The 27,415-nt window shown below is 38.5% G+C and overlaps 1 protein-coding gene across 11 annotated transcripts in view; it reads right to left on the bottom strand.

Annotated features, from left to right (window-relative positions):
• sox6 (SRY-box transcription factor 6) overlaps positions 1-27,415 on the bottom strand; it is a 602,254-nt gene that overhangs the window by 511,485 nt on the left and 63,354 nt on the right. The window contains exon 3 of one of the 11 annotated variants that reach the window (XM_059975754.1): positions 19,497-19,551. The exons of the other annotated variants lie outside the window; for them this stretch is intronic. Coding sequence (XP_059831737.1) covers positions 19,497-19,531 — 35 coding nt within the window. The 5' untranslated portion in view covers positions 19,532-19,551. The remainder of the gene's footprint in view (positions 1-19,496; positions 19,552-27,415) is intronic. 11 annotated transcript variants of the gene reach the window in all.

Genomic DNA, 27,415 nt, shown 5'->3' with positions numbered 1-27,415 from the left:
AAGAAAGGATGTGCTGGCATTGGAGAGAGTCCAGAGGAGATTCACTAGAATGATTTTGGGAAAGGGTTAGTGTACAGAATGAGGATCACTTGATGGCTCTGGGCTGAATTCGTTGGAGTTTAGAAGAATGGCGGGGGGGGGGGAAACACATCTCATTGAAACATATCAAATATTGAAAGGCCTTAATAGAATGGATATTGGATGTTTTCTATAGTGGACAAGTGTAGGACCAGAGGGCACAAACTTGGAATAGACTGATGTTTATTTAGAACAGAGATGAGAAGGAATGTCTTTAGCCAGAGTGTGGTGAATCTGTGGAATTCATTGCCACAGCAGACCGTGTAGGCCAAGTCATTTGTGTATATTTAAAGCAATCTCTGAACTGTTCCCACAACCTGTGGACTCACTTTTAAGGACTCTTTCTCTCACATCCTCAATATTTATTATTTATTTGTTTTCTTTTGTATTTGCACAGTTTGTTGTCTTTTGGTTGTTTGTTCATCCTGTTGGGTGCAGTCTTTCATTGATTCTGCTACATTTCTTGGATTTACTGAGTACGCCAGCAAGAAAACAGCTCACTTTAAGAGGCTTGTCTGATGTGATGAGGTAAATTACATAAAGGAATTTTACTGCTCTTTGTGTTCAGTTTTTGGTGTTCAATAAAAAAGTTACTCCAGCTTTTCTTAAATATAAAACACTTTCACTGTTTTATTTGTGAAAAGCTACAATACCAATATCTGAATCATCTAGATTCTTATAATCTTATTAATCTAGACAGAGCTGCCTCTATCTATGTGTCAGCAACAGATTATTGGTCATCATTGGTAAGAATTTTGTTCCACCTCCTCTGTGAATTTCATCAAAATCAAATCGGAGTTCCTCAGCATTTTCCGTGTTGCTGGGATTTCCAGCATCTGCTGATTTTCTCATTTATTCATTTCTGCTTCTTGAGTATCTCGAAGATTCCATCGCAGGAACACCAAAAGAGTCTGCAATTGAATTGATTGATACAGATGGTCTACAAGATGTCGCATGGCAAAGTTTTGTTCACTTTGTGTGCACACAAAGGACACCAAAGATAAAAAAAGGGGCATGATTAATACTTCAGGTGAAAGAAAGAATCAGGAGCATCAGTGCCCTCTTTCCTGTAGATCGTCAATTCTCAAATCTAACACACCTCTATCCAACCAAGCAGCAGCCGTAGTGTGTAAAAGATTAATCATACATATTGGAAGCCAGTAAGTTGGATGACTGAAATTCCATCACTGCTTTGTAAACAAGACTTTTGAGTTCATAGTTTTGATATGTGGTCTACAGAACAGCTTAAAGGGGTGATATTATTTGGTAATTATTTACTGGCAAAAGCTAGAACATACTGGGAACTTGTCAAGCATTGTTTGCAATATCATCCTCTACTGCACATGTGCAGGAATATGATCACAACACATATCAGTGATTCTTTTCAATATTAACATGACAATCATTGTACATTTCTACAATGTGTTTGAATCTCATTAACTGTCTCATTAACCTGGTTCTGTGTCACAAACAATGGCTCTTAAGGTCATGGCAAACTGATTTGGATCTTTAAATATGCTGCCTTGTACACAGAATAGAAGGCAGCTTACTTGATGGTAGCAAACCATTCTTATTAAAGTTGACCAAACAACTACATGTGGACGTATTATAAACAGCTGTTAAGAAAAGCTGAGTTTAAATTTCTGTGGGAAAAAAACTAAAAGCTTTCAAGATATAGATGTCTTAGGGATAGTATGGGGCAGCAGAATGGGAGCTGGGCAGAGAAAATGCTCTAAAGTGACCCTGATGTCTAGATGTGACAAAAGAAGCAAGACAAACAGAGAAAACCACACCCACTGAAGCTGGATGACCGACCAAATTCTGTCCTGCTGTCAGATAGATAACACCTTCGTTCAGACACCATGCAGCAAGACGCACTGCAGAAAGCTTGAAAGGAACAAAACAGAAACAAAACTTAAAAGGGGAAAAAAAATGAATTGAGCTACAGCAGCTCTCTGCATCTTTCCGTTTGAGTTTTGACTGAAGGGTTCAAACTCACTTAAACCAATGACTCAGAACAGCTTATGCGGATTTTTCAAACTGTGATGTTTTCATCGTGCACGTCAGCAATAAATGGATTCAAAATAACTTCCAGTTCTGAACCAGAATTAGGGAAGTGGGCATTCATTTGAAATTTTTATTCAAAATAAGTAATCACAAAATATTATTTGTATCCCTTATGTGGCCAATATTCAAAACTGTGAGCAGATTCTACTACATAATTATATTCCAGAAATTTTATATTGCAAATTTTCATTTGTTACCACAACATTCTGATTTCAGAAGATGTTACTAATTGTTCAGTATTACTAGATCTAACTCCTGGAGCTCCTATCCAGAAGACATTCTGTGATTCAACACAGCTGCACTTAACTGCTTTCTGTAGGGCATTTTACAGATAGACAATAAATGCATTTCTTGGCCATGATGTTCAATAGTTCAACAGTTCAACTTAAAGTTGAGACATGTATATAATATGCATCCAGAAATTCTTTTTCTTCACAGACATCCACGAAAACCGAAGAGTGCTCCAAAGAACGAGAGACAATTAAATGGTTAGAACCCCAAAGCCCCCCCCTACTCCCACTACACACAAGCAGGAGCCAAACAATGACCATCCCCCACCCCACCCACTTCCGCAAGAAAACGTCACCGGGTATGCAGCAGCATGACCCCCAGCAAAGACCATGATCTGCAGCACAACACAAACTAATCGTTCATTCGACAATTCAACTTGTGAATTGTAATAATAAAGGGAAAGAGAGATGTCTCCTTTCACAGAGAGAGGGGAGGCATACAAAGCAACTCATTGAGTTACTGTGTTAAAAGGCCATCATGCTACTTTTTTCAGATCCAGAAAAAAAAAATTAACAGAGAACCCCCAATCTACATACTGACAAGCACCCATTAAATTCAATAATTCGATCTACATGCACATATGTTCATTCCTGTGAATGGCAGAACTGGATTCCTCCATCTATAATTTTTTCTTATCTATGTGTTTTTAACGCTACTCAGTACAATACTGAGGAAGTATAGTTATCCTATCGAGTGATTTTTCTGTACCTTGTGACACATGGACAAAATTAACATGGACATCATTTGAAAAAGAATGCATTTCATTCCCCAAGAACAGCCTGCAAATTGATGTATTCAGGTTTGGCTCCATAAAATGGTCACTTGGGCTTCAAGAGTGCACTCAGTGATTCAGAAGTTTGAAATGATAAAGGTAGTGGGAGACTGCACCAACTAGTTGTGTTAGTTGTCACAATACAGAGTATGCCATGCCTTGCCTTTTGCAGCTCATTGCCAAGGTTTTGGTGTATGTTGTTGCTTCCTCCTGTATCCTCTTTCAGAAGATTTCTCACCAATTTTGTCTTCAAATGAGAATTACATTCTTATTAGGCTCCACTTATGTGGAGGCCAGTTTAAAAATATCCACAGTAAACTGTATCCATAACATTGACAAAAAGCAGTAATTAATTAGGATGAGTAAGCATTGGTGGACAGGTTTAAAATGCCAAAAAAAAGGTCCTTTAACCCAGATAAAGAAACAGTCTTTCATTTCTAAAAGAGAAAAAAGAATTGCCTAATTCTATTTAGCCTTCATTTCCACATATGGTAAGTATTTCACAGATCAAAAAGGTCAGGTCATTTAGTGACAGTACCCAGCTTTCAGCATATTTTACAACAATACCAAGTATGTGCTGCAATGCTGTTTAAATATTGGTGCTGGGCAGCTACATGCCTCACAATGGAGCGACTTCCTTATGTTTCCTATGGTGTTGGTGAAGAGCTCACTTTTGCTATTGACAGAAACAGCTTAGTATTGCTGGTATCAGAAACGACAAAAAGAGCCTGAACAAGCTTTATCCTAATCTCAAATCATACATTTCCTTTTTAAGAGCCATATACACTTACCCATCCAGATAGTATTGTCAGCAGCACCACTGACTTGAAATTGAGGAGATATCATGGTAGCAGAGCAGCCATATCTTTAAAGAACAGATTTTGGAAGACAAAATCTGCACTCTGTAAAACTGTATACATACATTTCACCTCCTGTTAAATCAATAAGGGGCAGGTCCATGCAGCTGTAGTTATTTTTTAAATCAGGAAATACATTGACGTTCCAGTGCATTGTGCCAAGGAGTGCCAGAAATTGGTTTGCAGCCAGGATTACTAATACTTGCAAACTCAATCATGCTATTGGGAGAATGATACTAAACAAAGTGTAATCTGCAGAGTGACAGGAGGGTGCTATGGGAGGGGATGTGCATTGGAAGGAATGGGGGAGAGAGGAGTGAGGTAGTACCAATTGACAGTTACCAACTGAATGTTACCAATGAATTTGAGTCAGTGTCTATCTGGGCTAAAATTGGTCCATAATATCCAACAAGGTATTTCATGTTGATACCATGAATACTGTCATGGGCACTGGTCTCCCCTGCATCCAAGACATATCCTCTTCTCATTGCCGCCATCAGGGAGGAGGTACAGGAGCGTGAAGGCACACATTCAATGATTCAGGAACAGATTTTCCCTCTCTGTCGTTAGATTACTGAATGGATATTGAACCCATGAACACGACCTCACTCCACTACTTTTTTTGAACTATTTAATTTAACCTTTTTATATATATATATAATATACACACACATTTACACATACACCTTACTGTAATTCAGTTTTTTAATTGCTATATAGTGCAATGTACTGCTGCCACAAAACAACACATTTCATGACATATGCCAGTGATTTTAAACATGATTCTGATACTAATTCACTAAATATTTTTAAATGTAATAAGTTAATTAATTGTAGTGACTTCCCTCTCCTCTCTGAAAAGACTACCGTATTATTGTTTGATAAATATTTTGTATGAAATAGTTTAAGCCTTTAGAAATTGGGATATTTCATTTGAATTTTACTTTAAAATCACTTTCTAATATAGGCAATAAACATTGTAGGAGATCAAGACTAAGGATACCATAGTCATTCTTTATAAAAGGATTCCACTTCAAAGCGAACTCTGGCCCAACCTTATGAAGCCACTGGCATTTATATCAAAGTCTAGCATTTTGTTCATCTTGGACAAGTGTCAGGGCAGGCAAAACCCTAGGCAGACTCAAAGTTCCTGTCTGAATGAGAGTAGCAGTGACCCCTTTTAGAAACAAATCAAACCACAAAAAAGCAAGAAATAAAGCACGTACAGAAGCAAATTACTCTACTGCTTTCAAGAAAAATCAAAATCAATTACATACATTTAAAGATAGAAAGAATGCCAAATTAAATAATACTGATTGTGTTAATTGAGAGGGAGGCAACTATACAATATGTACTAATTTAATGTAGCCCTCCTGCTGGGTGTGAAGGCAGTTTTACCCTTAATACTCAAGAGATCTTTTATTTTGCTGACTAGTTCCAGTCAGGGATTACTCAGCATTGCAGTGTTGTTTAATAACAGCGTTCAATTACAGTCTATTCTTCTTAAAATGTATTGGCAGCTCCATTCTGAATAGATTTGCTCCAGAACCCTTACTACATCACATCATTTGGTAAGCAGCCTGCTCAGAAAGACCAGTCACAAATATAACGTGGATTTGAATGATATATTCCATCCAGTTCAAATGTTTCTGTTCCATGTTGACCTACCTGACCTCAGCAAAGCAGATTCTAGGCATTCCACGTTTGGTCTTAATCTAGGGAATTGAAAGTGGTGTTTAGGCTTCCTGAAGTTGCTCTGCTGTTTCTAAAATCACCAGGCCAAAATCACAAAATCAAGAAGTAAATTTATAGAAATATTTTAAATATATATATCTTTTCCTTGATGGCTTAGCTATAAGGAAATAAAAAGATGATTGACAGGCCAGGAGGATGAGGGTAGAAAATCATGTAATTTAATCTCCAGGAATTCATATAGCTCTTGTTGACTTCCCGAGGCTGATCTGCCTAATGCTTTGCTCGCTCATGAATGTTCAAATGCTGCCCTTGGAATGGAAAACTGGATGCCACAAAATGAAGATACCATGGCACCACCCTCTAGAGGTTTCCCGGTGCATAGTCCTAGTAAGCCCCTACTATCATAGCTAACTCCTTCTAAATTAATTGTTTGAACATTCCATTGCCTCCTAGTTTTGCAGTTTCTCTTGAGAGTTTTGTATACTGTCCCAAAGTGAAAACGTCCTGACTAGGATGGAAGATATTGGATGGGAATTATGCTTGTGCTCAGACTTATTAAATATACCAAGTTGGGTTTTATGTGGAAGTCATGGGTAGAGTGAGGATTAGACATAGAGCTGGGTTTGGTTTCAGAGTTAAACCTGGAGTTGTGTTTGGAAAAGATCTCTTTCAGATCAAACACCAAGATTTTGTCTCCCCAACACATTGCTTTGGGATAAACTAATACTCAGTAAATACTGTACGTCGAACTGTAAAAGGAAAGATGAGCTATAGATAACTGAAAGGAATCAATGGATGGGAACATCAGTACAAAGCTTCAAAATGGCAAGAACTGCCATTTGTTCATCAATTTGTTCACCACTTGTTCGATGAACTCAGGTCAGGCAGCATGGAGAGGAATGAACTGTTGACATGTCATGCCGAGCCCCTGATTAAGGATCTTGGCCCAAAACATTTTCTGTTTATTCCTCTCCATAGATGCTGCCTGACCTGCTAAGTTCCTGCAGCATTTTGCATGGGTTGTTCTAGGCTTTCAGCATCTGCAGAATCTCTTGTGTTAAATATTAGATAGCAACCATGAAGCCGTATTTATTCACAAGATATGTTCTACCATATCCTACCAGCAGACATCATGGCAGATAATTGATCAGGTGATTCTCAACAGATCATGCCATGTACACTGAGAAGAAAAAGGCATGTTATTATAACAAGGTAATTTTCACATTCTGGGACTGCAGCATGTGAGACAAAAACATGGAAATGTATTACCCATCAATTAAGAGCTGGTTTCTAGCATCTAATGCTATCAGTGTTTATTGTCTATAAACACCTAAAAGAGATCAAATGTTGGAATACAATTGAGTTCAGATGTTGACTTAAAGCAAAACAGCATTAACAAGAGTGGCTCATAAACATTACTTGAACCCCCAAGAATGTGTGACAGCCCTCAACTCCCTCTACTGGCCCAGTTCCCTTTAGAAGCTCATGTTCACTGTACTTGGCTTTATACATAAAGTTCTCAAAACTGCCAAGAAGAATATTGTAAACATAAACAGAAGAGATTCTGCAGATGCTGAAGTTCCAGAAACAAACATATACTATACACAAAACTTTGCAGAGACCCAGCAGGTCAGTCAGCATCTATGGAGAGGAATGAAGAGTTGATGTTTTGGGCCAATGCCCTTCATTAGGACTGGAAAGGGAGGGAGAAGAAGCCAGAAGAGGAAAATTGGAGAGGGGAAGGAGTACAACACAAATATTGAGAAAACAATACAAATGGCTATACTATCACATGTAAGGCAGAAGTATTATTTGATGGAGAACAATGAACAAAACCTTATGTGAATATTTTAAATTATGTCAGTGATTTGCACTTGTTTTTGCCTTAAGCCACATCCCACAAAGTAGAACAAGCATTCTTAATGGGCAACAGGTTTCTGGTAAGAACCTGTTAGTTTCTGTTAGATTCTTTCTTGCCCTTGACATAGTAAGTTCATGGTAATGTTAACCACAAACCCTTATTAACATGCCACCACCTGCCTTTCAGCCTAGAGCAGGAGGGAATTGATCCAATAGCAACTCCAGCCTGTGAAAAATCCAGCACCCTTCAACCACTCACAGCACTGACATACACGAGAACCAAGCTTCAATTTAACTCAGCTGGGAAATAAGTGTTTAGAGGAGCAAACCTTGATACCGATTGATTCAACTGTAATTCATCCATCAAAGAGTTATATATCTAAAGAATGTTCCCAATAGTAACCAATATTGTCAGCAGAAGAACTGATTAAATCAAAGCTGTATTTAAAATTTACATGGTACAGACGATTCAGAATAAATTGATAAAACAATATAGCGCTCAGCTCTGTGTACAAACATATTTACCACCTGAGAAAGTGATTTAAAACATTTGCAGAAATGCATCAAGTTATACGTTGTTCTGGAAAAACCTCAGGACTCTCCCGAGATATACAAGGATCAATGATCAACTTTTTTTGAATTATACATTTACATGCATTAGGAATTTGTTGTGGTGCCACATGCAGCACATTGTTAGGCTGTGAATGGATCCCTACTCTCTCACCAGACCTCCAGGATTAATAGTGGAGTCTGCCTCAGACCTCTGCAATTGCAGCATCGAGAACTCCACTCCATTATTTCTGCAACAGGTATCTTCAAACATTTCCACTTTGTTTCTGGTAGAAACTTCCCAGATCGAACAATATTGCCTTCTAAAATGTTAAACTTTTCTGTAGGAGTAAAATAATTTCTTTAATGTACTGAAATCCCAGAGATATATGGCTCTTCTTCCCATCATTGAAATTCCCTCTCTTAGACTGAGTAGTTGCCCGTTCATACAACCTCTCTGACACATCGCTTTCTCTCAGGTGTATGTTGTTTCCCTTGAGTGCTGCCTGTGAAATACTGTTATCCCTCCAATATAGAACTTCTATTAATATGTAATAATCAATCTGATGTAATATATTCTTTCTGGTATATTGGTCTCTGCATAATGCATTGGTATTTGTAATATACAAGAAAGTAGTTGGAGTACAGTGAAAATTTGCAGAATCACATAATCAGTGATTCAGTGGAACAGAACACCTTATTTAATTTTACAGCATGCAAAATCTAAGTTTCTTCGATAAAGAACATTTTTATATGTACAGCATTCTCTAAATTGCACCAGTTCCTTGAATACATAGTATAATTTGTGATATACAGTGCATACAGTATCGTTGTTATAAAACATTTTCTAAATTGTACTGATTGTTCATAATATTAAACATTCCTCTGGTATCAAAGAGTTTCTCTGCACATAATATTCTCTTTAATACACAGCAACCTCTTGATCTATAGCACTGTTTCCTATGAAATAATCCTTCTAATATGTAGCAGTCTTTCATGATATGTGAGAAAAAGCACATGCTCTTTGATATACAATATATTGCAATCTAAATAAAGTATATACCAGATTATGTTAAATATATATTTCATACAGAATATACTGCATTGGCATACAGCACATTCAATGATATATAATTCCTCCCAGATATACAAAGGCCTATGGTATATTGTTCTAAAACTGAGTGTTATCTTTATGTTACATATTCTTCCATACACTTCATTCACTATCTACCATCACTACAATCAAGAGCCCAATACTACTCCATTGTGTCAAGGTACTTATTTAAAATTGAGAACTAAAAAACATCCACTTTCAGCCAATTTAATGTATCATTTAAAGCATCATTCTCAGCCTTGTGATTTTCTTTTCATGCAAAATGATCCAATATCCTCCCCAGGGACCATCTCAAGGTGCAAAAAACAAAGTGCCGGAAGAGTGGGCTATTCAGCAGCTGTAAAGACAGAGGGACAGTCAACATTTCACAATGAGACTGCATCGGCAATGGGAACACAGAGGGGCGAAACCCAGTATAACGAGCGATAACCAGTATAAGGAGGAGAGAAGAGAGGGCTGAGGCAAGGATTGGCAGACAGTCAGTGAACCAGGTGAGAAGAGGGATGATGAAAGGATGGAGTTGGAAGACAGTGGGTGGTAATAGTTCCAAGGCACTCTAATTCTTTTCCAATCTTGTTTCTCGTCGTGGCTTTTGGATGAGATTTAATTTCTGTACCACCTAAATTATTATTACTATTTATTTAATTTGGTTTTAATATTTTTATTTTATTAATATGTTTAATATGTATTTAATTATGGTAACTCTGTCATTCTCCCACTACATGCACATCTACATGCACATTTGGTCATCCTAGATGTTCAGTGCCCTATAAATTTGCTATTCCCTACCTTCTATACATTTCCCAACATGACCAAATCACTTCAACCAATACTTTTTCATTTGTTCTATCACTTGATCACATATTCTCCTGTCTTCAATTACCTTGAGTGATCTCAAATGCTGACCCTCAAGCTTGTGCCCATTTATTTTTAAAGTCTCATGGATCTCCTGATCTTCTCTCAACCAACACTTTACTCTGACTCTGGTCTGTTTGATACCCTTGTCTTCAGTCACTATTGGTAGCAGAGTCAACCACTGACTATTTTCTCCTTCCACACATGTTGCTTGACTGGCTGAGCTCCTCATATCTGCTTTCATTCCAAATTCTTTCCATATCTCATGAGGTTTTACTCCAATACCCTCCTCAAGGACCATACCAACGTGCAAACAAAATCAAAGAATGGACTAGCTATGAATCACTATTCTTATCTTCTCTTTCCTAGTTCAGGATTCATTTTATAACTTTTGGAACACACACAAAATGCTTGAGGAACTCAGCAAGTCAGGCGGTATTTGTGAAAGTGAATAGATAGTCGATGTTTCTGGCTGAGACCCCTCATCAGGACTGGGAAGGAAGGGGGAAGATAACAGAATAAAAGATGGGGGAAGGAAGGAGGCCAGCTGGAAGGTGATAGGAGAAGCCAGGTGGGAAAGTCAGGGGCTGGAGAAGAAGGAACCTGACAGGAGAAAAGAGTGAGACATAAGTTAAAGGGAAGGAGTAGGACACCCGTGGGAAGTAATAGGCAGGCGAAAAGGAGGTAAAAGGTCACAGTGGGGAATAGAAGGACACAGGGTGGGTATTCATGCCTTCAAATAGGAGGCTACCCACATGGAACAGAAGTTGTCTCTCCTCCACCCTGAGGGTGGCTTCACCTTGGCACAAAAGGAGGCCGTGGGCTGACAATGTCAGAATAAAAATGGGAATGAGATTTAAAATGTTAGGCCACTGGGAAATCCCACTTCTGGTATGTGAAGAGCAGGTGCTTGATAAAGCTGTCCCCCAGTTTATGATGGGTCTCACCAATGCAGGGGAGGCCGCACCAGGAGCACCCGACACGATAGATAACCCAGCAGGTTCGCAGGTAAGCACAGCCTCAGCTGGAAGGGCTGCCTGGATCCTGAGTGGAAATGAGGGGTGAGGTATAGCACTTAGACCAATTGAAGGGATAAGTGCTGTGAGGGAGATTAGTAGGGAGGGATGAATAGACAAGAGAATCACAGAGACAGCAATCCCTGTGGGGGGAGGAGGTGGAGTTAAAGATATGTTTAGTAGTGGGATCACTTTGATTATGGCAGAAGTTGTGGAGGATAATGTATTGAATGCAGAGGCTGATGGGTTTGTAGGTAAGGACAAGAGGGCCTCTATCACTATTAAGGCGGCGGGTATATGGGATAACGTTTTCTTGGAAAGCCATGTGGGACATTGCTTTTTATGCTAATGTGGTTTTAATATTTATCTGTCTTTTGTGATGTAGGTAAAGTTGCCATGATACCCGGTTGCCTTTGACAGGTTGTCTCGCAAAGGAAATAAATGAGCCATCTTCTTGACCCATTGCAGTCAATGTGGAGTTAGATGGAGGGTTAGAAAACTTTGATCCAGCACCTGGAATCCAAGTCAACGTGATAAGTTAGCAGCACTGGGTACTTGGGGTGGAGGAAGTACCACTGAAGAGCAAAGTAGCTGCTTAGGGTCCCCCCCCCCCAAACTTTTGCTGAAAATAAACAGCTCCCATTTATGACATAAATATTGCTTACTACTTCTCAAACAACGCTTGGATGATGTCCCGGTCATGCTGCAGTTTGTCACGGTCTGCTTCATTATGAGACGAGCCGTGCATGGGAGTGAACACATCAGCAAGCAGCCCTGTTTCTGGCCTTATCAAGGAGGTAAGGTTATGGATGGAACCAATGAAAAAAGCTGAGCTCAGAAAACTTTTCTGAGGAACTCCCATATTGATATAATCTAAAGCATGCTCTCCCGCATGCAGTAATCCCCTGCAATGCTGTACAGTAATTTCACCAATGTTTATGTAAAGGCTACTCTCCAATGACAGCAATCTTTCACTCTTTTGAATGTACAGCAATATAGTATGTGCAACAATCTCCCAGTTATATAGTGTGATCTATCATTCTGTCTAATATAGTGATCTGTCCAATATATATTCTGATGATTTTTTTCTCTCTCAAATACACAGCGTTCTCTCAATCTGTCCAGTACAGATTGATCACTCACATTGTCAGTGATTCAGTGATCACTTAATCTCCAATATGCAGTAACCTCATTGCTCTGATGTGCAACAATCTTAAGTTCTCTGACATATAGCAATCTCTTACCCTGTTGCAGAGAACATTTTCTCACACTGCAATAAAAAAAATAATGTATGACTCTTTTGGTTACACAGCAATCATTCATTCTCCATGTTACAAACAAGGCTTTAAGCTCATATTAACTGGTGAATTCCTACCTCACTATTGCATAGCAATCTCGCATCCTCAATGCTACATTTGCCAACCCTGTACTTCAGGATCTTTACCAATCACCCTGGGCACCCATAAAGAAAATCTCAGTTTAAATCTGTGTGCAGAAAACAAGATTATTGTGGAAGCCATGTAGCATTCATTCAATTTCTAAGTGCAAAATAAAACATAGTTTGGAATTGAACTGTGTTCCAGAACTATATGGGCTGCCTCTAGGTAAGGAGTTTGCAGTGCCAATTTATGGTGTGCAACAGTAACCGGCATACAGAGTAAGAATTCCAGCCCATCTGCTATGACTTATTCTATCGGTAAACTTGACATACGGCAAGTACTAGTACATTCCATTTCTTATCTTACCTGCCATGTGACGGCCTCTTGCCCACCCCATGATGTTTCACGTTCACCAGCAAATAACACTTTCTCATCCTTTCCTGGAATTTCACACTCCTCATCTATCCTGTCATCTCTCACCTAACCCATTATATCTTAGCTTCTCAATCACACATTAAGCCCATAGAACTAGAGTTATAGAGAGAAAAGCATAGAAACAGGTGCCCAGCATCAAGTGTACATCCATATACACCACATTTTCCAGTGTTTGTCCTGTAGTCTTCAATGTCATTTGCCAGCCAGTGGCGTAGTGGCATCCACACCAGACTTTGAGGCGAGTTCAAATCCAGCCGGCTCCTTGCACATTCTCCATGCATGCTGGGTTGAGCATCAAGCTAGCAACTCGACCTCATTAAACACAGACAAATGCTAAAGAAATGGCAAATGCTGCCCAATGCGCCAAAGGGACGAAGAGGAACTCTTCAGTATCTTGGCATTTCAAAGGCTTATCTATAAACCACTTAAATATTATGGGACTGTCTGGCACCACCAAACTCTCAGGCAATGTATTCCAAATTCCAACCACAATGAATGGAAAAAAATCCTCAGATTCTCTCTGAACCATCACCTCTTTGATCAAATCTATCTTGTTAGATTTGAGACACCTTTGCTATAAGGAAAAGTTTCTTGCCATCTATCCCATCGGAGCTCTTCGTAGCTTTGTATAGCTCAGTTAGATACACCCTCAGCTCCTCTACTCCAAGAAAAACAAGTCTAATGTTTCCAGTCTCTCCACATAAATGAAATGTTCCAGTCAGTCAACATCCTGGTGAATCTCCTTTGTACACGTTCAGTACTACCTGTAGTGTAAAGATCGAAGATCATGGGGTACACCAGCTGTGGACTAACCAATGTTTTATAAAATTGCAACATTATCTTACTGCTCTTATACTTTATGCTCTTGCAAACAAATGGAACTGTCTCTTCAACACCTTATTTACCTAGCACTACCATCTTTAGAGATCTTTGTAACTGTACACAAAGATCCCTCTGTTCTTCAATCCCTACAGGACCCCACCATCCATGTTATGTCTTGAAATGTCCACAATCCATCACTTCACATGATCATGATTAAACTCCAAACATTGCTTTGCCCTCCCCATGATCTTTCCCCTCTACTATAGTCACCCTCCCCGTAGGCTCTCACACTTCCCTATCACGTGGTAATTTCTCACTTTCTCAGTTACAGCATTGCTACTCGGAGATGTTTGAGCCTCACTAATGTAACAATTTTTGCCAAGGGCTCCTCCTTTAAAATAAGCATCCTGTTATGAATGGCGCACAGCTTCTAGAATCAGCTTTACTATGCTTTACTGAAGTACCAATTACACAGACAGTAGGCCCGATGCTTTCTTCCAAACTCACATAAACATAAGCAACATGAGTTCAATTTCATGACAGATCTTTCCAAAACACCCGCCTCCATCCAGATACACACAGCAGAGGCAGCCAGGGAAGGCTAATGCAGCTTTCACTTTTTTAATTTAAATAACTTGTTGCACAGTTTCTAACCAATGGAGAAGCAGTGGGACTGTGGAATGGAAAATCAGTTAGAACAGAGGTCTATTAAGTAGCTGCCTCTCCTTGTTTCAATTTGATTCTTCAAGTGGCCTTAGCAGAAGCTGGTGGAAAGTGTCACCCTCTGACATTGGGAGCAATGACTTACTTCAGGGTGAAACTAAAACTGTGAAAGGATTCACTCACACTAAGAGATTTAATGCTATTTATTGATAATTTCACCTATTCTCATATGCTTACACCCCTTCTTTCTTAGAACCATTCTGCTGTTTCCTTATTTTAATACATTTAACAGTTTTACTCATGATGGACATGAACCCTGAAAATTTTGTAAATGTGTGTTTTGCACTGAATATTAAAATAATACACAATAGGAGAAATTAAAATTAAAATTTGAGACAACCACAAATCAAAGATGATGAAAATTAAGCTTCCACATTTTGGCAATGCCCTCTCAAAGCTTTTCCTATGAAGCTATTTGCTGGCTATATAAGAGCTACATTGAACAGAGACTTTCCTTCAAGACAGCACTAGGGTTAAATTGTTAAATATGTTTGCATAAGATCCCATCCAAGAAATTCATTGCCTGCTGGGATCCAGGCCTCTGAATAAGGGGACAAAGACTAATCACAGAACAGAAAGAGATCCAGAGGAGAGATGACCGTGAGCCTTCTGATACTTCTTCAGTATGCTGCAGTGTAGAGCACGTATTACTCCAACACAAAACTAACCAACCACAACAAATGAAACAGCTGTTGTAAAACACCAATGCTGCTAGGTTCCTTCTGATTGGCTGCTGTAATTTTTGCTGAATAGTGACAGCATCTCAAGATAATCTGGATAGGCGATATTTCTACTAAACATTACAGTAGATGATTAAATCAAGCTTCATAAACTCCTCCTGTCCCTTGACATTAGGCCAGAGCATGCTGGGAAATACAAGCAGTTCTGCCTTGAACTGCTGGGCTTTCTCAGCACAAGTGTAACCAAGTTCAGGATTCCATGAGAACACGGATGTTCTGAACTTGCTAGCCATCCTTCACTGGAGGTTCCCTGACTGAAGTCAACTTTGGACTCCTCATGCAGTGCATCAGCAAAGCATAAACTCAATACAATCCTCAGCAGTTTCATTCTTGATATATTCTCAGATTATGTACTCAGTCATAAGATAGGGCATGAATACATGACCTTTGGACGCAGAGCTGAGATTGCCTGCTGAGCTTACATTAGTTCATATCTGGTTCAGGACAGTGAATCCATTTGTTTGAGTGGAGAAGAATGGTCTACAAGGAACTTAGGTAAGTATAGGGTAAATAAAGTTGTTACGTTTTTTAATTTTAATTGTTTTTAAGATTTTTTGAATCTTTGAATGATTTTATTGGCTTGTGAATATTAGGAACTCTCGGGATTTTAAGTTCTCGATGTTTAGGAATAGGCTAAAACTGGAAGCGTGGTTTGAACAAAAGTCAAAGGATTTTTCCTTAGTTTCATCAAGTCCTATCCTCATGCTGACATTTTATTGTACATGGTTCTACCACTACACAGGGCCTTTTTGCTATTCAGAGTCTTATCATTTTGGATTGGGATAGCTTTGAGCACAAACTGAACACCGGAAAATCCAGAAAATGCTAGTCTATATTTACTGGTCATCATCATGTATCAGTAGCCTGCTGTTAGTAACCAGTTATAAGCCCATTATTTTTTAACCCTCTGTTATTTAGGAAGGATGATTTTCAACTATTTTAAAAAATAAGAGTATCCCATGGTCTAGGTTATGTATCGTGGCAAAACTGGGCCAGGTACATAGTCTGCTTTATACTGACACACTCCCAAATTAGCCAGGTTTATGGTTTTCTCAAGTGTGACAAATATTTTTATGAGTCTCCTTCATTAATTTGATTCCTTTCAAGCTCTTTAAGATTCAAATGGTGTTATCTCTGTTAATTATTCCTGATAGCGAGAATATTTCAGGGAGATATAGATAGTGAAATAGTTCTGATGACAGATGCATCACTAAAAGGGATTGAGAGGTTGAAACTCATTCTGTGACATGAAGCTCAATTTCACCGTACAAAACACCCTCACAGTATTATTCTGTGCTATAAAAAATGTAAATTTAAATTAGAGCTGCCACTCCATTTTGAAACTAAATTTTACTATCAGGTCAGTCAACATAAACATCAATTTGTAGGAGATATAATTTAATGAAGAGTGCATTTATAAACGTGTATCTCAAAGGAAAAATTCAAATAGTGACACACCTCTAAACAAATACAACTTATATGATTTTGGTTTTGAATTAAATAGCTGAGCCCTCCCACTTGATTAGCTATCCACAGTTGATGTTTATGGTGTTGTGAATCCAGACACTGGCTCAGTGGCAGTGTTCTCATCCCTAAACCAAAAGACCATGGGCTCATACCCCATTGTAAGTTCTAAATATGTAATCAGGGTATATATTCCAGGGCACCACAGAGCCAGATATCTCTTTGACATAGTTGCCTATTTTCCAAGGAAACATTCACCTTACACCCAAGCTTCCTGACGGGATAGCTATAAATGGTTGTAAATATAATGATCAGCTACAGAGTTCCTCATTGTCTTTAGGATCAAAAACATAAATGGGCTATAATCTGGAAGATCTTTGTGTACCTTAATTGGCTGCCACGTTTTGCTACCCAGCAACAATCTTTGAATTATTATAAAATGCTTTAAAACATTCCGAGAATGTGAATGGTGGTGTTTAACAGCTGAAATTCCAGCACCTTATTTTCAAATGGGGACTACAACTATTTCACATCACTTATTCCCATAGAGTCAAGTGTAATACCTGTAGAACAACACCTGCCTTTCATCCTTGTTTATTGACTGGCTCGCCAACAGGATTGATGTGGTCTGTCATTTATATTCACTTATTATACACACACACACAATTATAAAACCTTAATCTTATTCATTTTGAATGTTGATTTTATCAAGATATACACCGTCTATCAAAATAGATAAAATAAGGAGTTAAGAGGCTGATAGTGGGTCTTTCCTTTAATTTTCTCCTCTTTGGAAGGTGATGTTCCCAGTAGGATGGACTGGCAGTAATTGTGATGGTGGTAATGGAAGGGCGGTTCACTTTTACTTCAGTGCTGCTCTAACACCTGGTCACAAAGGCTATTATTATGGCTGCCTTTTCACCAGCTGCCCGATCATAATTTAAAATCAGCTTTCTTCTATCACTTTGAAGAAAGCAACCTGCCCACCTAAAGAGATTTGATTTGTAATCTTAAATTTTAATACGCAGGAGCACTGGGGCCTGTGAGGAAGAGAGCTAAAACGGGAGAAATCAGAGCGGGAGTGCCAAGAAACTGGCTCCAGCAGCCCACGTCTTCATTTAACCACAAATCATTCTGTAGTTTGAAAGCAAATGTTACCACAGTCATTAACTGTTAATTCGTATTTTCCAATGAGCCTTCCAATGGAAAAAAAAGTATGCATCTGTATCCCTTCCCAAATTCCTCAACAAGATGCAGTGGGTACTGAGGATCATTACGAAGATCAGCACTATAAAGGCAACTAGTAGCTGTTTATGTCAGGCCGAGCAAAATTTAAATCAGCCATGGATAGTTTTCTTAGTGTCATCCTTGTCAATACCCTTCAATCAATTAAGTTTATGTAGAACAGATTTGCCATTCATTTAATTCCCATCTGTGGAACCCGATGAGAAATAAGTAGTCACTGCATTCACCTATGTAACTGCACCAATACAATGTTTCCCATTATGTGTGAAGCACTTTGATGATTCTTTGAGACAATAAGGCACTATATTAATGCATGGCATTCCTTCTATCTGAACCTTCTCACAATTCTGAAGAATTATAACACAAACAAACAATTCAAGGCATAGTACAACTTAAATGTTTCAAAAGGTGAACAAAATGTTTAAATAAAATAGGATATTGGATTTCATCAGGAATCTGCTAGAATAATAATTTTACCATGTGTAATTTTAATGATATCATGTGTTGAAATACACTGTATGTACTGCAAGTGTTCAGCACACTCTGGGGCTTTTGAAATAATAAAGACTCACGATGCTTGTATCGTAACTTAATTATATGGGTATTATGAATTTCAGCTGAAGAGACTATTGGGCATACAAGGAGTCAGAATGTTCTAAAGATAAGCAATGTTATTATGAACAAAACATATCAGCAAATTGTTTTAATTTAACATTGCTAAGTGTTGCTTTGCATCAGGATTACCGTGCAGCAATTGGCACAACTATTTTCTAAATGATGGTAATGTCAAATATTGATGTAATATTAAAAATGAGTCTAGTAATGAGAACACAAATTCAGAATATACAAATAAATTCAAATACAGAACCCTTCAATCCATTTTATTACCCACAAATCAGTAATTAGCTTCTGTATTTGGTAGTTGATACAGGAATTAGGTCTAATTTAGATAACTTACTGTGTCACAGGCAAGAAATCAAGCCACAAGTGCAGTGCTTTTTCAACTGAGATTAGGTGAGAGTACAAGTAGAGGTCATGGGTTAAGGGTGAAAGATGAAATGTTTACCAGGTACATGAGGAGGAACTTCTTCATTCAGAGGGCAGTGAGAGTGTGGAACAAGATGCCAGCGGAAGTGGTTGTTTGGGGGTTTGATTTCAACATTTAAGAGAAATTTGTATAGGTACATGGAGGGCTATGTTCTGGGAGTAGACAGATTAATACTTGGGCACAGACTAGATGGGCTGAAGGGCCTGTTTCTGTGTTGTAGGTCCTACACTAATCTTCATTATCTTCTCATAATCCATCAGGAAATCTGGGGCATCTATAAGTAATGGAAGAGACAAAATCCCCAAAGAGATTTCAAACCTGTCTTCCATGTTCTACATATCTGAATCAAGTATTGTGGTCTGGCAAAAGTCAGAGGTATTATCCTTTTATGTTGTGATGTTGTGGGAGAATGATATTGTGAGTGATTTCATTCCAATGTTGCCACCAAAGGTGATGAAATCGGCATATATCATCGATTAATGTTACCTGAAGAGAGTAGAAATCCCCAAAGACATCGGCATATATCATCGATTAATGTTACCTGAAGAGAGTAGAAATCAATTTCAAACTATGCAAAGTCAAGCCCAACATTTCAGGGAATATGAAAGCTGGTAAAAGTGAATGAGATTAAGGAAATCATAAAATACTAATTAGATATTGGCCAGCTTTGATATAAACAGCCCAAAGAACATAAAGGCTAAGAAGCCATTCAACTCACTGACAGAGCATCAATCTGAGTAGATTTCAGGACTTTTTGTTTTCAGTACTGTGGGATATAGAGGTGTTCAGTATAATATTTACAATCTTTAAAGAGAATGAAAGCACAAAGAAACATCATAGAAGTTTTGAGTAATTAATGAAAATTAGGAAGTCTATGACAGAGAGTGTGAAACAGAGTAAGTTTGCTGGCTAAGTGTAAAAGAAAAATTGCTGCCAAATAAGCAAAGCTTTTCTTGCTTCTGATCCAAAATCTAAAACAAAATGTATTGAAATTCCTATAGATTTCAACTGACTTGAGATCTATAGATACAGCTGTCCAGATGATGGTTCTCTGTCCAAAACATTGACTGTTCACTCTCTTTCATAGATGCTGCCTGGCCTGCTGAGTTCCTCCAGCATTTTGCGTGTGTTGCTTAGTATTTGACATGTTAAGAGGAAATCAGGGTTCCTAGAGTTAAGTTTTGCAATAGAGCTGAGGTAAGGGATCACTTTTAAAAATCAGATGAACTTCAGTTGGAAGTATATGAATAAAGACTAAAAACTAAAACAGAGATCATTCCAGGTAGCAACTAATGAATAGACATGTGAGATACATGAAGAAACTTCAGCTTGACAAGCTGAAGTAAAGTAGTGACCCACCAATGAACAACGATGGCAGTGCAAGGTGACTGACAGTGCATATCTAAAGAAACTAAAGTATGTAGAATGTAAAATAAATTCTAGGTTGATAAGATACCAGCTAATTTAGTGGAAGCAAAGAATTTTCTAAGACCCTGTGTCATTTCATCTATAGTCTTAAACATAGTGCTTCTGGTTTACTGAGTGTTTGTTGCTTCTACACTAATACAAAGAAACAAAGAAAACCTCACAATGGTTACAGAAGATGGGTAATAGACTGAAATGTACAGCTGCTAAGAGGTCCAACATGCCACCATTATAAAGTGCATAGTTAAAACTCAGACTGCAGTAATACAGAATTGACAAACAAGGTGATGTTGTCTCAGTATGTTTTATACCAGTCAAGGTCCCAGATATGATATGCAGATGTTTTTTAATTGAGCAATGAAATGACAGACCTGAGGTACAAGGGGAAAATCAACCCATGAGAATAGAATAGTACCAGTTTCTTTGTATGCACAGTTAGAAGAGACAGAAGAGTGAAAGTAGCAATTGGATCAAGTGAAGGGTGCAAAAAAAATTTCAAAGGCTCACAGTCAATTGATCTATGGTGTCAAACAAAGTGGAAATGTTCTACAGAGTATATCTTTCCGAACCATAGTTGAGTACTCACAAGATCAGAGGTGGGTGTAAAAGCTAATTGATAAGTTATTCAGGGCCGCACAGCAAAACAAAAGACTCCCAATTAGTGTTAGCCTGATCAGCAGACAAGCATCACCATTGCAGCAATTATTGAGTGAAAACTGAAGTCAGCAAGAATGGTGTTTTCAGCAGTGCTGATAGATTTGATCCTGCTTGAGACAGGGTTGAAAGATTTGAGAAAATCATCAAGATCAGGAGCGTGATAGAGAAAGCAGATAAAACGAATGAGGTGAGGGAGTGTAGTTTTAGTTGTGGAAGCTAAATGTTGGATGATTGAAGGGAGCTAACAACTAAACCAGCAGCATCATCAAATCCTGCATGGGATCATTAACCCTGCCTTTAGACTGGGAAGTGTAAGGGGAGAATTAAAAGTCAGGTGTACAGGAATAGTAGGTACCAACATTAAATAAATAAAGAGTGATTGACAGATTTGAAATTTGAGCTATGGCTGCAGAAGCACAAGTCAGGGAAGTATGAGGTAATTTTGAATATTCAGTTTCCAAAGTGGTGATAAGATAGGAATGTTTACATTGTTTGTGATATTTCTGGGGGGGAAAGGATTTTAAAAAATGCTATCACAATAAGAACTGCATCCATGACACTTCAGGAGAATATTGTGACACTAAGGCTGCACAGACATCAGTGGGATATATAATACAAAGAGCATAGTTGGCCTCATTTCTTCAAACTTTTGCCTAACCTAGAAAGGTTATAATTAGGCTGCTTCTTCATTTGAATGAGTTGGTTTACTACTTCAAGCCAGCAGTCAAAGTGCGTGCTTATTTCCCTGCATTATACAACTGCAAGTAAACAATTTGGTAAATTAAAGCAGAATGGAACCAATTGATCCAGGACTTTCAGGTTAAGGTGAGAGCCATCGGTCTTCACAAGAATGATTATTGCCCCCCTCTATTCAAACAGTAATATTACATTCCTTACACTTCACTTGTTCATGCTGCTGCTAAATACCAGAAATCAATTGATTCCTGAAAGGCAATCTTTGCAAAAACTGGGACTTTGATTTATCTTTCACTAACTGTCTTTCGAAACTGAAGGGAATGTTTAAAAAATAGAATTGAGTAAGCAAAAGCCACAGGCTGCAGCACGAAGATTTACATCCTCTTCAGCTTACCTGTGCTTTATTTTATTCTCTAAAAGACTCTGAAAATAGACAAGCTGATATACAACACAAGACTTTACTGAGCAAACCTCCCTTTTCTAACTTCCATTTTGAAAGATGCTCCTTAGATCCTGCACAGATCAGCTGGCAGGGATATTAGCAGACTTTTTTTTAATTCTCCCTGTTTCAACCCGCATTTCCCACTTATTTTAGAAGACCCCTATCATCCCGGCAACTGGAAAACAAGAAGCTAACATGCCTAATAACTACCGTCCATGACTCTGACATCCACCGTCATGAAGTGCTTTGAGAGGCTGGTTACGGCATGCACTAACTTCAGTTTCCCAGACAACCTCGGCCCACTATAGTTTGCCTATTGCTAACACAGGTCTATGGGAAACATCATCTCCCTGGCCATACACTCTTCTCTGAAGCATCTGGAGAGTAAAGACACCTACATTAGGCTCTTGTTTGTTGATGATAGATCTACCTTCAATACTATTATTTTAAACAAGTACACCTGCAAACTTCTAGCCCTGGGGCTGAATACCACCCTTTGCATCTACACCCTTGACTTTATGACCAACAAACTACAATCAGTAAGGATAGGCAGCAATGCCGCTCCCACAATTATTTTCAACATTGGTGTCCCAATAAGGCTGCATCCTCAGGAGTATCCCCTGTACACTCAGGAGTGTGTGGCTAGATTCTGTTCTAACTCTATCTATAAGTTTGTAGATGGTACCACTGTAGTGGGTTGTATCTCAAATAACAATGAGTCGGAGGACAAGAAGGAATGACGCAGTATCATGACAACAACCTTTCCCTCAATGTTAGCAAAACAGGTGGTCATTGGCTTCACACACAAAATACTGCTGGAACACAGCAGGCCAGGCAGCATCTATAGGGAGAAGCACTATCGACGTTTTGGGCCGAGACCCTTCCATTGGCTTCAGCAGGTGGGGCAATGCATCATTGGCACAGAGATGGAGAATTGATAGCTTCACGTCCCAAGGATTGAATGATAGATTGTCCTGGGCCAACCACAATGACGCAACGGCCACTAAAGCTCACCAGCGCCTTTACTTCCTCAGGAGTCTAAAGAAATTCGGCATGTCCTTTGATCTTCACCAATTTTATCAGTGCATCATAGAAAAAGCATCATTTCCAGATGCATTGCGGCTTGGTATGGCAACTGTTCTGTCCGAGACGGTAAGAATCTGCAGAGAGTTGTGGACACAGCCCAGATCATGGAAACCAGCCTCCCTCCAAGAATTCTGTCTACTCTTTTTGCTTCCTTGGTAAAGCATCCAGCATAATCGAAGACCCCACCTATGACAGATATTCCCTCTTCTTCCCCGTTCCTCTAGGCAGAATATATAAAAGCCAGAAAGTACATACCAGCAGGCTCTAGGACAGCATCTATCCCACTGTTATAAGTTCCCTGGTACGATAAGATGGATGCCAGCTCAGACTCTTGCCTTCATTATGACATTGCTACCTGCATTTGTCTACCTGCACTGTACTTTCTTTATAACACTTTATTCTGCACTCTGTTACCGTTCTCCCTATTACCACCTCAATGCGCTGTTGTAATTAATTGATCTGTATGAACACTATGCAGGTCAAGTTTTTCCCTTTACCTCACTACATGATGCAATAATAAACCAATTTACCAATTTATCAGATTGCTTCACCTGCTCTGCTGCTTCCTACAAACTAATTGAATCACATAGAAAGATTCCATAGTTCATTCTATTCTACATTAGTTTATACCAATCAAGAAATACATCAGTACGTAATACACTTGCCTCAATAACTCTGCCCTAATTACTGAAGAAATTAGCTGGGATTCCTGCTCCAAATTAAGCAGTGATATACTCCCACAGTCAATCACCCACTCATTTCAAATTCACCTCGGGGAGGTACCAGTGCCAATAAATTTACACCAATACAAGTCAACACTTTCAAACAAGTCATTTATGGTGGTGATAAAGAAAAAGGAATGTCTTTATAGTGATGTGTTGAGAATAACTTTATAAATTATTTGAAAATCTTCTGTTTATGTTCGTAAAAAATCATTTCTCAGTCTGAATATCTCAGCAGTTCCTGTGGCTAGTGGAAATAAAGATAGAGATAATAAACTCAATCTGCACACATGCCTGAATATTTCAACCCATTATTTTCCCACCAAATTAGGAAAAAGACTTACTAGCTCCTCTATTACCCAAAAGCAAAAAAAAAACAGAATAAAAAGGAGTTTCACATGTGATACGAGATTCCCTTTACCCTAGAAGCAACATGCTACTTGAACATTACAGCAGCTCAGATAGTTACCCCAACACAAATGATTACCTTTCAATGAACGTGCACCAACCATGGCTAATGTTTGCCCTGGGGCTACTAGTTGCTCTGTAACTGTGTTCGGAATCCGTGCACCCATAACATATCCTGCCTGTTTCCAGCTCATCCATTACAGTCTTCAAAATATAGAACTCTTTCCCAGTTTTGTTTCTCCAGATCCTTTAAGGACACTTTGAGAATGGAAATTTTACAGTTACACGATGGAAACTTTAGTGAAGTTGAAAAATAAACAGTTTTGCACATCACCCTGTTGGTCACATTCTGATAGTTTACTTGGGCTCCAGATGAAAGAACATTAAATTAGGGGAAAAAAAAACGACTGGTATATTTTTCAAACTATTCAATTGGTATAAATAGTTTCCTCAGCAAAGTATTTCTGGACCAGAAGTGTCATTCTTTCCCAACATATTATATTGAAAAGGCCTTGATGGCAAGGTTCAATCATGTTTATCTGAACTGTGTAGGTGGTTGATCCTTTACTGCCTAGAAGACTAAAGTATCTTTTCAATTCGTTTGTCATGAATAACACAACATTTTTCCAACCAAAATGACTGAGGGTACCTGTACCAATGCAAGATCTTACATTCCAACATTTCCAGAGCTTGGACAGGAAAATAATCCTAATTGGTCTAAGCATATCACCAGACTATAAGCAATGAATTTCATTGGTTCCAGTTTCACCTTTGCCCTGCACAAACATCTAGATCTGAATGCTGACAAGTCTAAGAATTGTAAGAAATATGTACCTAACTATAGATGAAAGGTAAAGACAATTTTGCAAGATTCGATTCATGGCCTGAAGCTGTACTAGATAGTACTTGTTTATCAAATATCTGAACCATAACTCTGAACTTGATTCTCATGTACTTAGACTTGTTACTCCATACTGGAAGCAGAATCTCACAGAAGTACTCCAATAAAGTATGTTGAAACAAAGCTGTACAAATCATTATCGGGGGGGGGGGGGGGGGTCAATAACACAGATTTACTACTGGCCCAAGCTAGATGTTTTGATTTGAGGAATAGATTTTTAAAGGAACATGTTAAACAAAAATGAAGAAGGATTTAAAATGTGCTACTCTGATAAGAGTATTCCTTTGTTATGTGCCATGTCGTATGACATGGATGACCATGGTCTTTCCATGACTCTGAATGTTCTTAGCACGTTGTTCCACAGAAGTGGTTTGCCTTTGCTTTCTTCTGGACAGTGCCTTTACAAGATGGGTAACCGCAGCCATTATCAACACTCTGAATAAATTGTCTGCCTGGTGTCGGTGGTCACATAACCAGGACTCGTGATATGTACCATATGCTTGGATGACCATCCACCACCTGCTCCCATGGGTTTACATGACCCTGACTTGGGGGGGCTAAGCAGGATCTACACATTGCCCACTGTGTCCTCCTCATTTGTTCACTACCTACTAAAAAGGATTCCAATTCTCTTATTTCTTTGAATTTAAATTTTATTGGTCTGGTGTTAGTTTCACCTCAGATAAAAGCAAGCTAAAATTCTGAAATTCAAAATTCAAAGTTTGTCTCTAAGTCCAGTGAATGAATCCTAACTCAGAGTATAGTTAAATTAGACCTTGAACGAGAGTATAAAAAGGCTAATATCATCGTGTTAATGTTGAATCCACACTGCATAAGGCAGTCAGCATGCTTAAACCACCCCATGACCAGCCATGATCAAAAAATGCAAATGTAAGAAACAGTTGAAAAAAACAGAGCATTTCAAGCCATCTAGCTCACTCTATTCACAAAAAAATGTACTGTAATAAAGGCACCACTCCAATTATTTCATCTTCAAAATTCCTCACCATCTCAATATTACTCCTCCAGCATTTTGTGTGTGCTGTGTTAATAAAATAACATTCATTTAACTACAGCACCTACATTACTTCAGGGGTATCAGCTGCCTTTTTGGCTGCAGTAAATTCATGGTCAAGTCATTGACCATGGAGCTGACTTAATTCACAAAACCAATAATGAAGTGTGTCTATATTATCTTACAAACAATACTGAGAGACGTATTCTGCTCAGACTTCCAAAATATTTTATAAAGGATGCCTGAGTGCTGCAAATAAAGCAGCAGCACTTATGGATATCGAAAGAGCTCCAAGGATTACATTTTTTTGGTGCTCTTCTGTATCAGAGATAAAAACATAAATGAGAACTTTCAACCTTTGGTTTTAATAGCAATTGAAAGCCTTTAGTTAAATATTTGACTCGATTGCTTTACCATTTAACAGCTGCTCTATCTGAATGGTTTTGTTTGCTGCCAAGCTGTTTCTTTATAGGAAACAAATGTAAGGTCTGCTCACTGTGCACTGACATAATTGAGTTTAACGCTCTCGTCCAAAAACTATGCTCTTTGAATTCTAGAGGTCAAATTACCTCTCCAATCAGGCAATCAATATGTTAAGAAAGTAGAAGAAGCTGCCAGGATCTGTTAGAAGTAAATTTGATTACCAAACACGGTCTGCTCTCTTCCAATATCATGGGAAACATTACTGGTATAGCTTGACCACACACTGAAACTTCAAGCTTGAGTGCAACAGTGACTCTTTCTTTTCCAAATCAATTTTCAACTGCCCTCTTGAAAGCATGTATTTTGCTAGAACCATTGTTCAGTGTAAACCAATTCTATAAGAATTGGAAGCTACTAAACCATAAGACATGGTAGGGACCCCACAATTGAGCTAACCACTTTTGTTAGCCAATGTCCCCCACTCATGAGTGACTGATTTCTCCCTCAACCAACAGCACTCGCAGTAGTTATTCAATTTTACTCTTATTATAGTCAAAATGACTAAAATTAACCTAGGACAGGGAAAATCCTGCATTCTTAATCTACCTGGCTCATAACCACATCAGGTGG

Source organism: Hypanus sabinus, chromosome 7, assembly GCF_030144855.1.
Source record: "Hypanus sabinus isolate sHypSab1 chromosome 7, sHypSab1.hap1, whole genome shotgun sequence".
Lineage (NCBI taxonomy): Eukaryota > Metazoa > Chordata > Chondrichthyes > Myliobatiformes > Dasyatidae > Hypanus > Hypanus sabinus.
The sequence above is the reverse complement of the archived record's forward strand: the minus strand, read 5'-3'. Positions and strand labels throughout refer to the sequence as shown.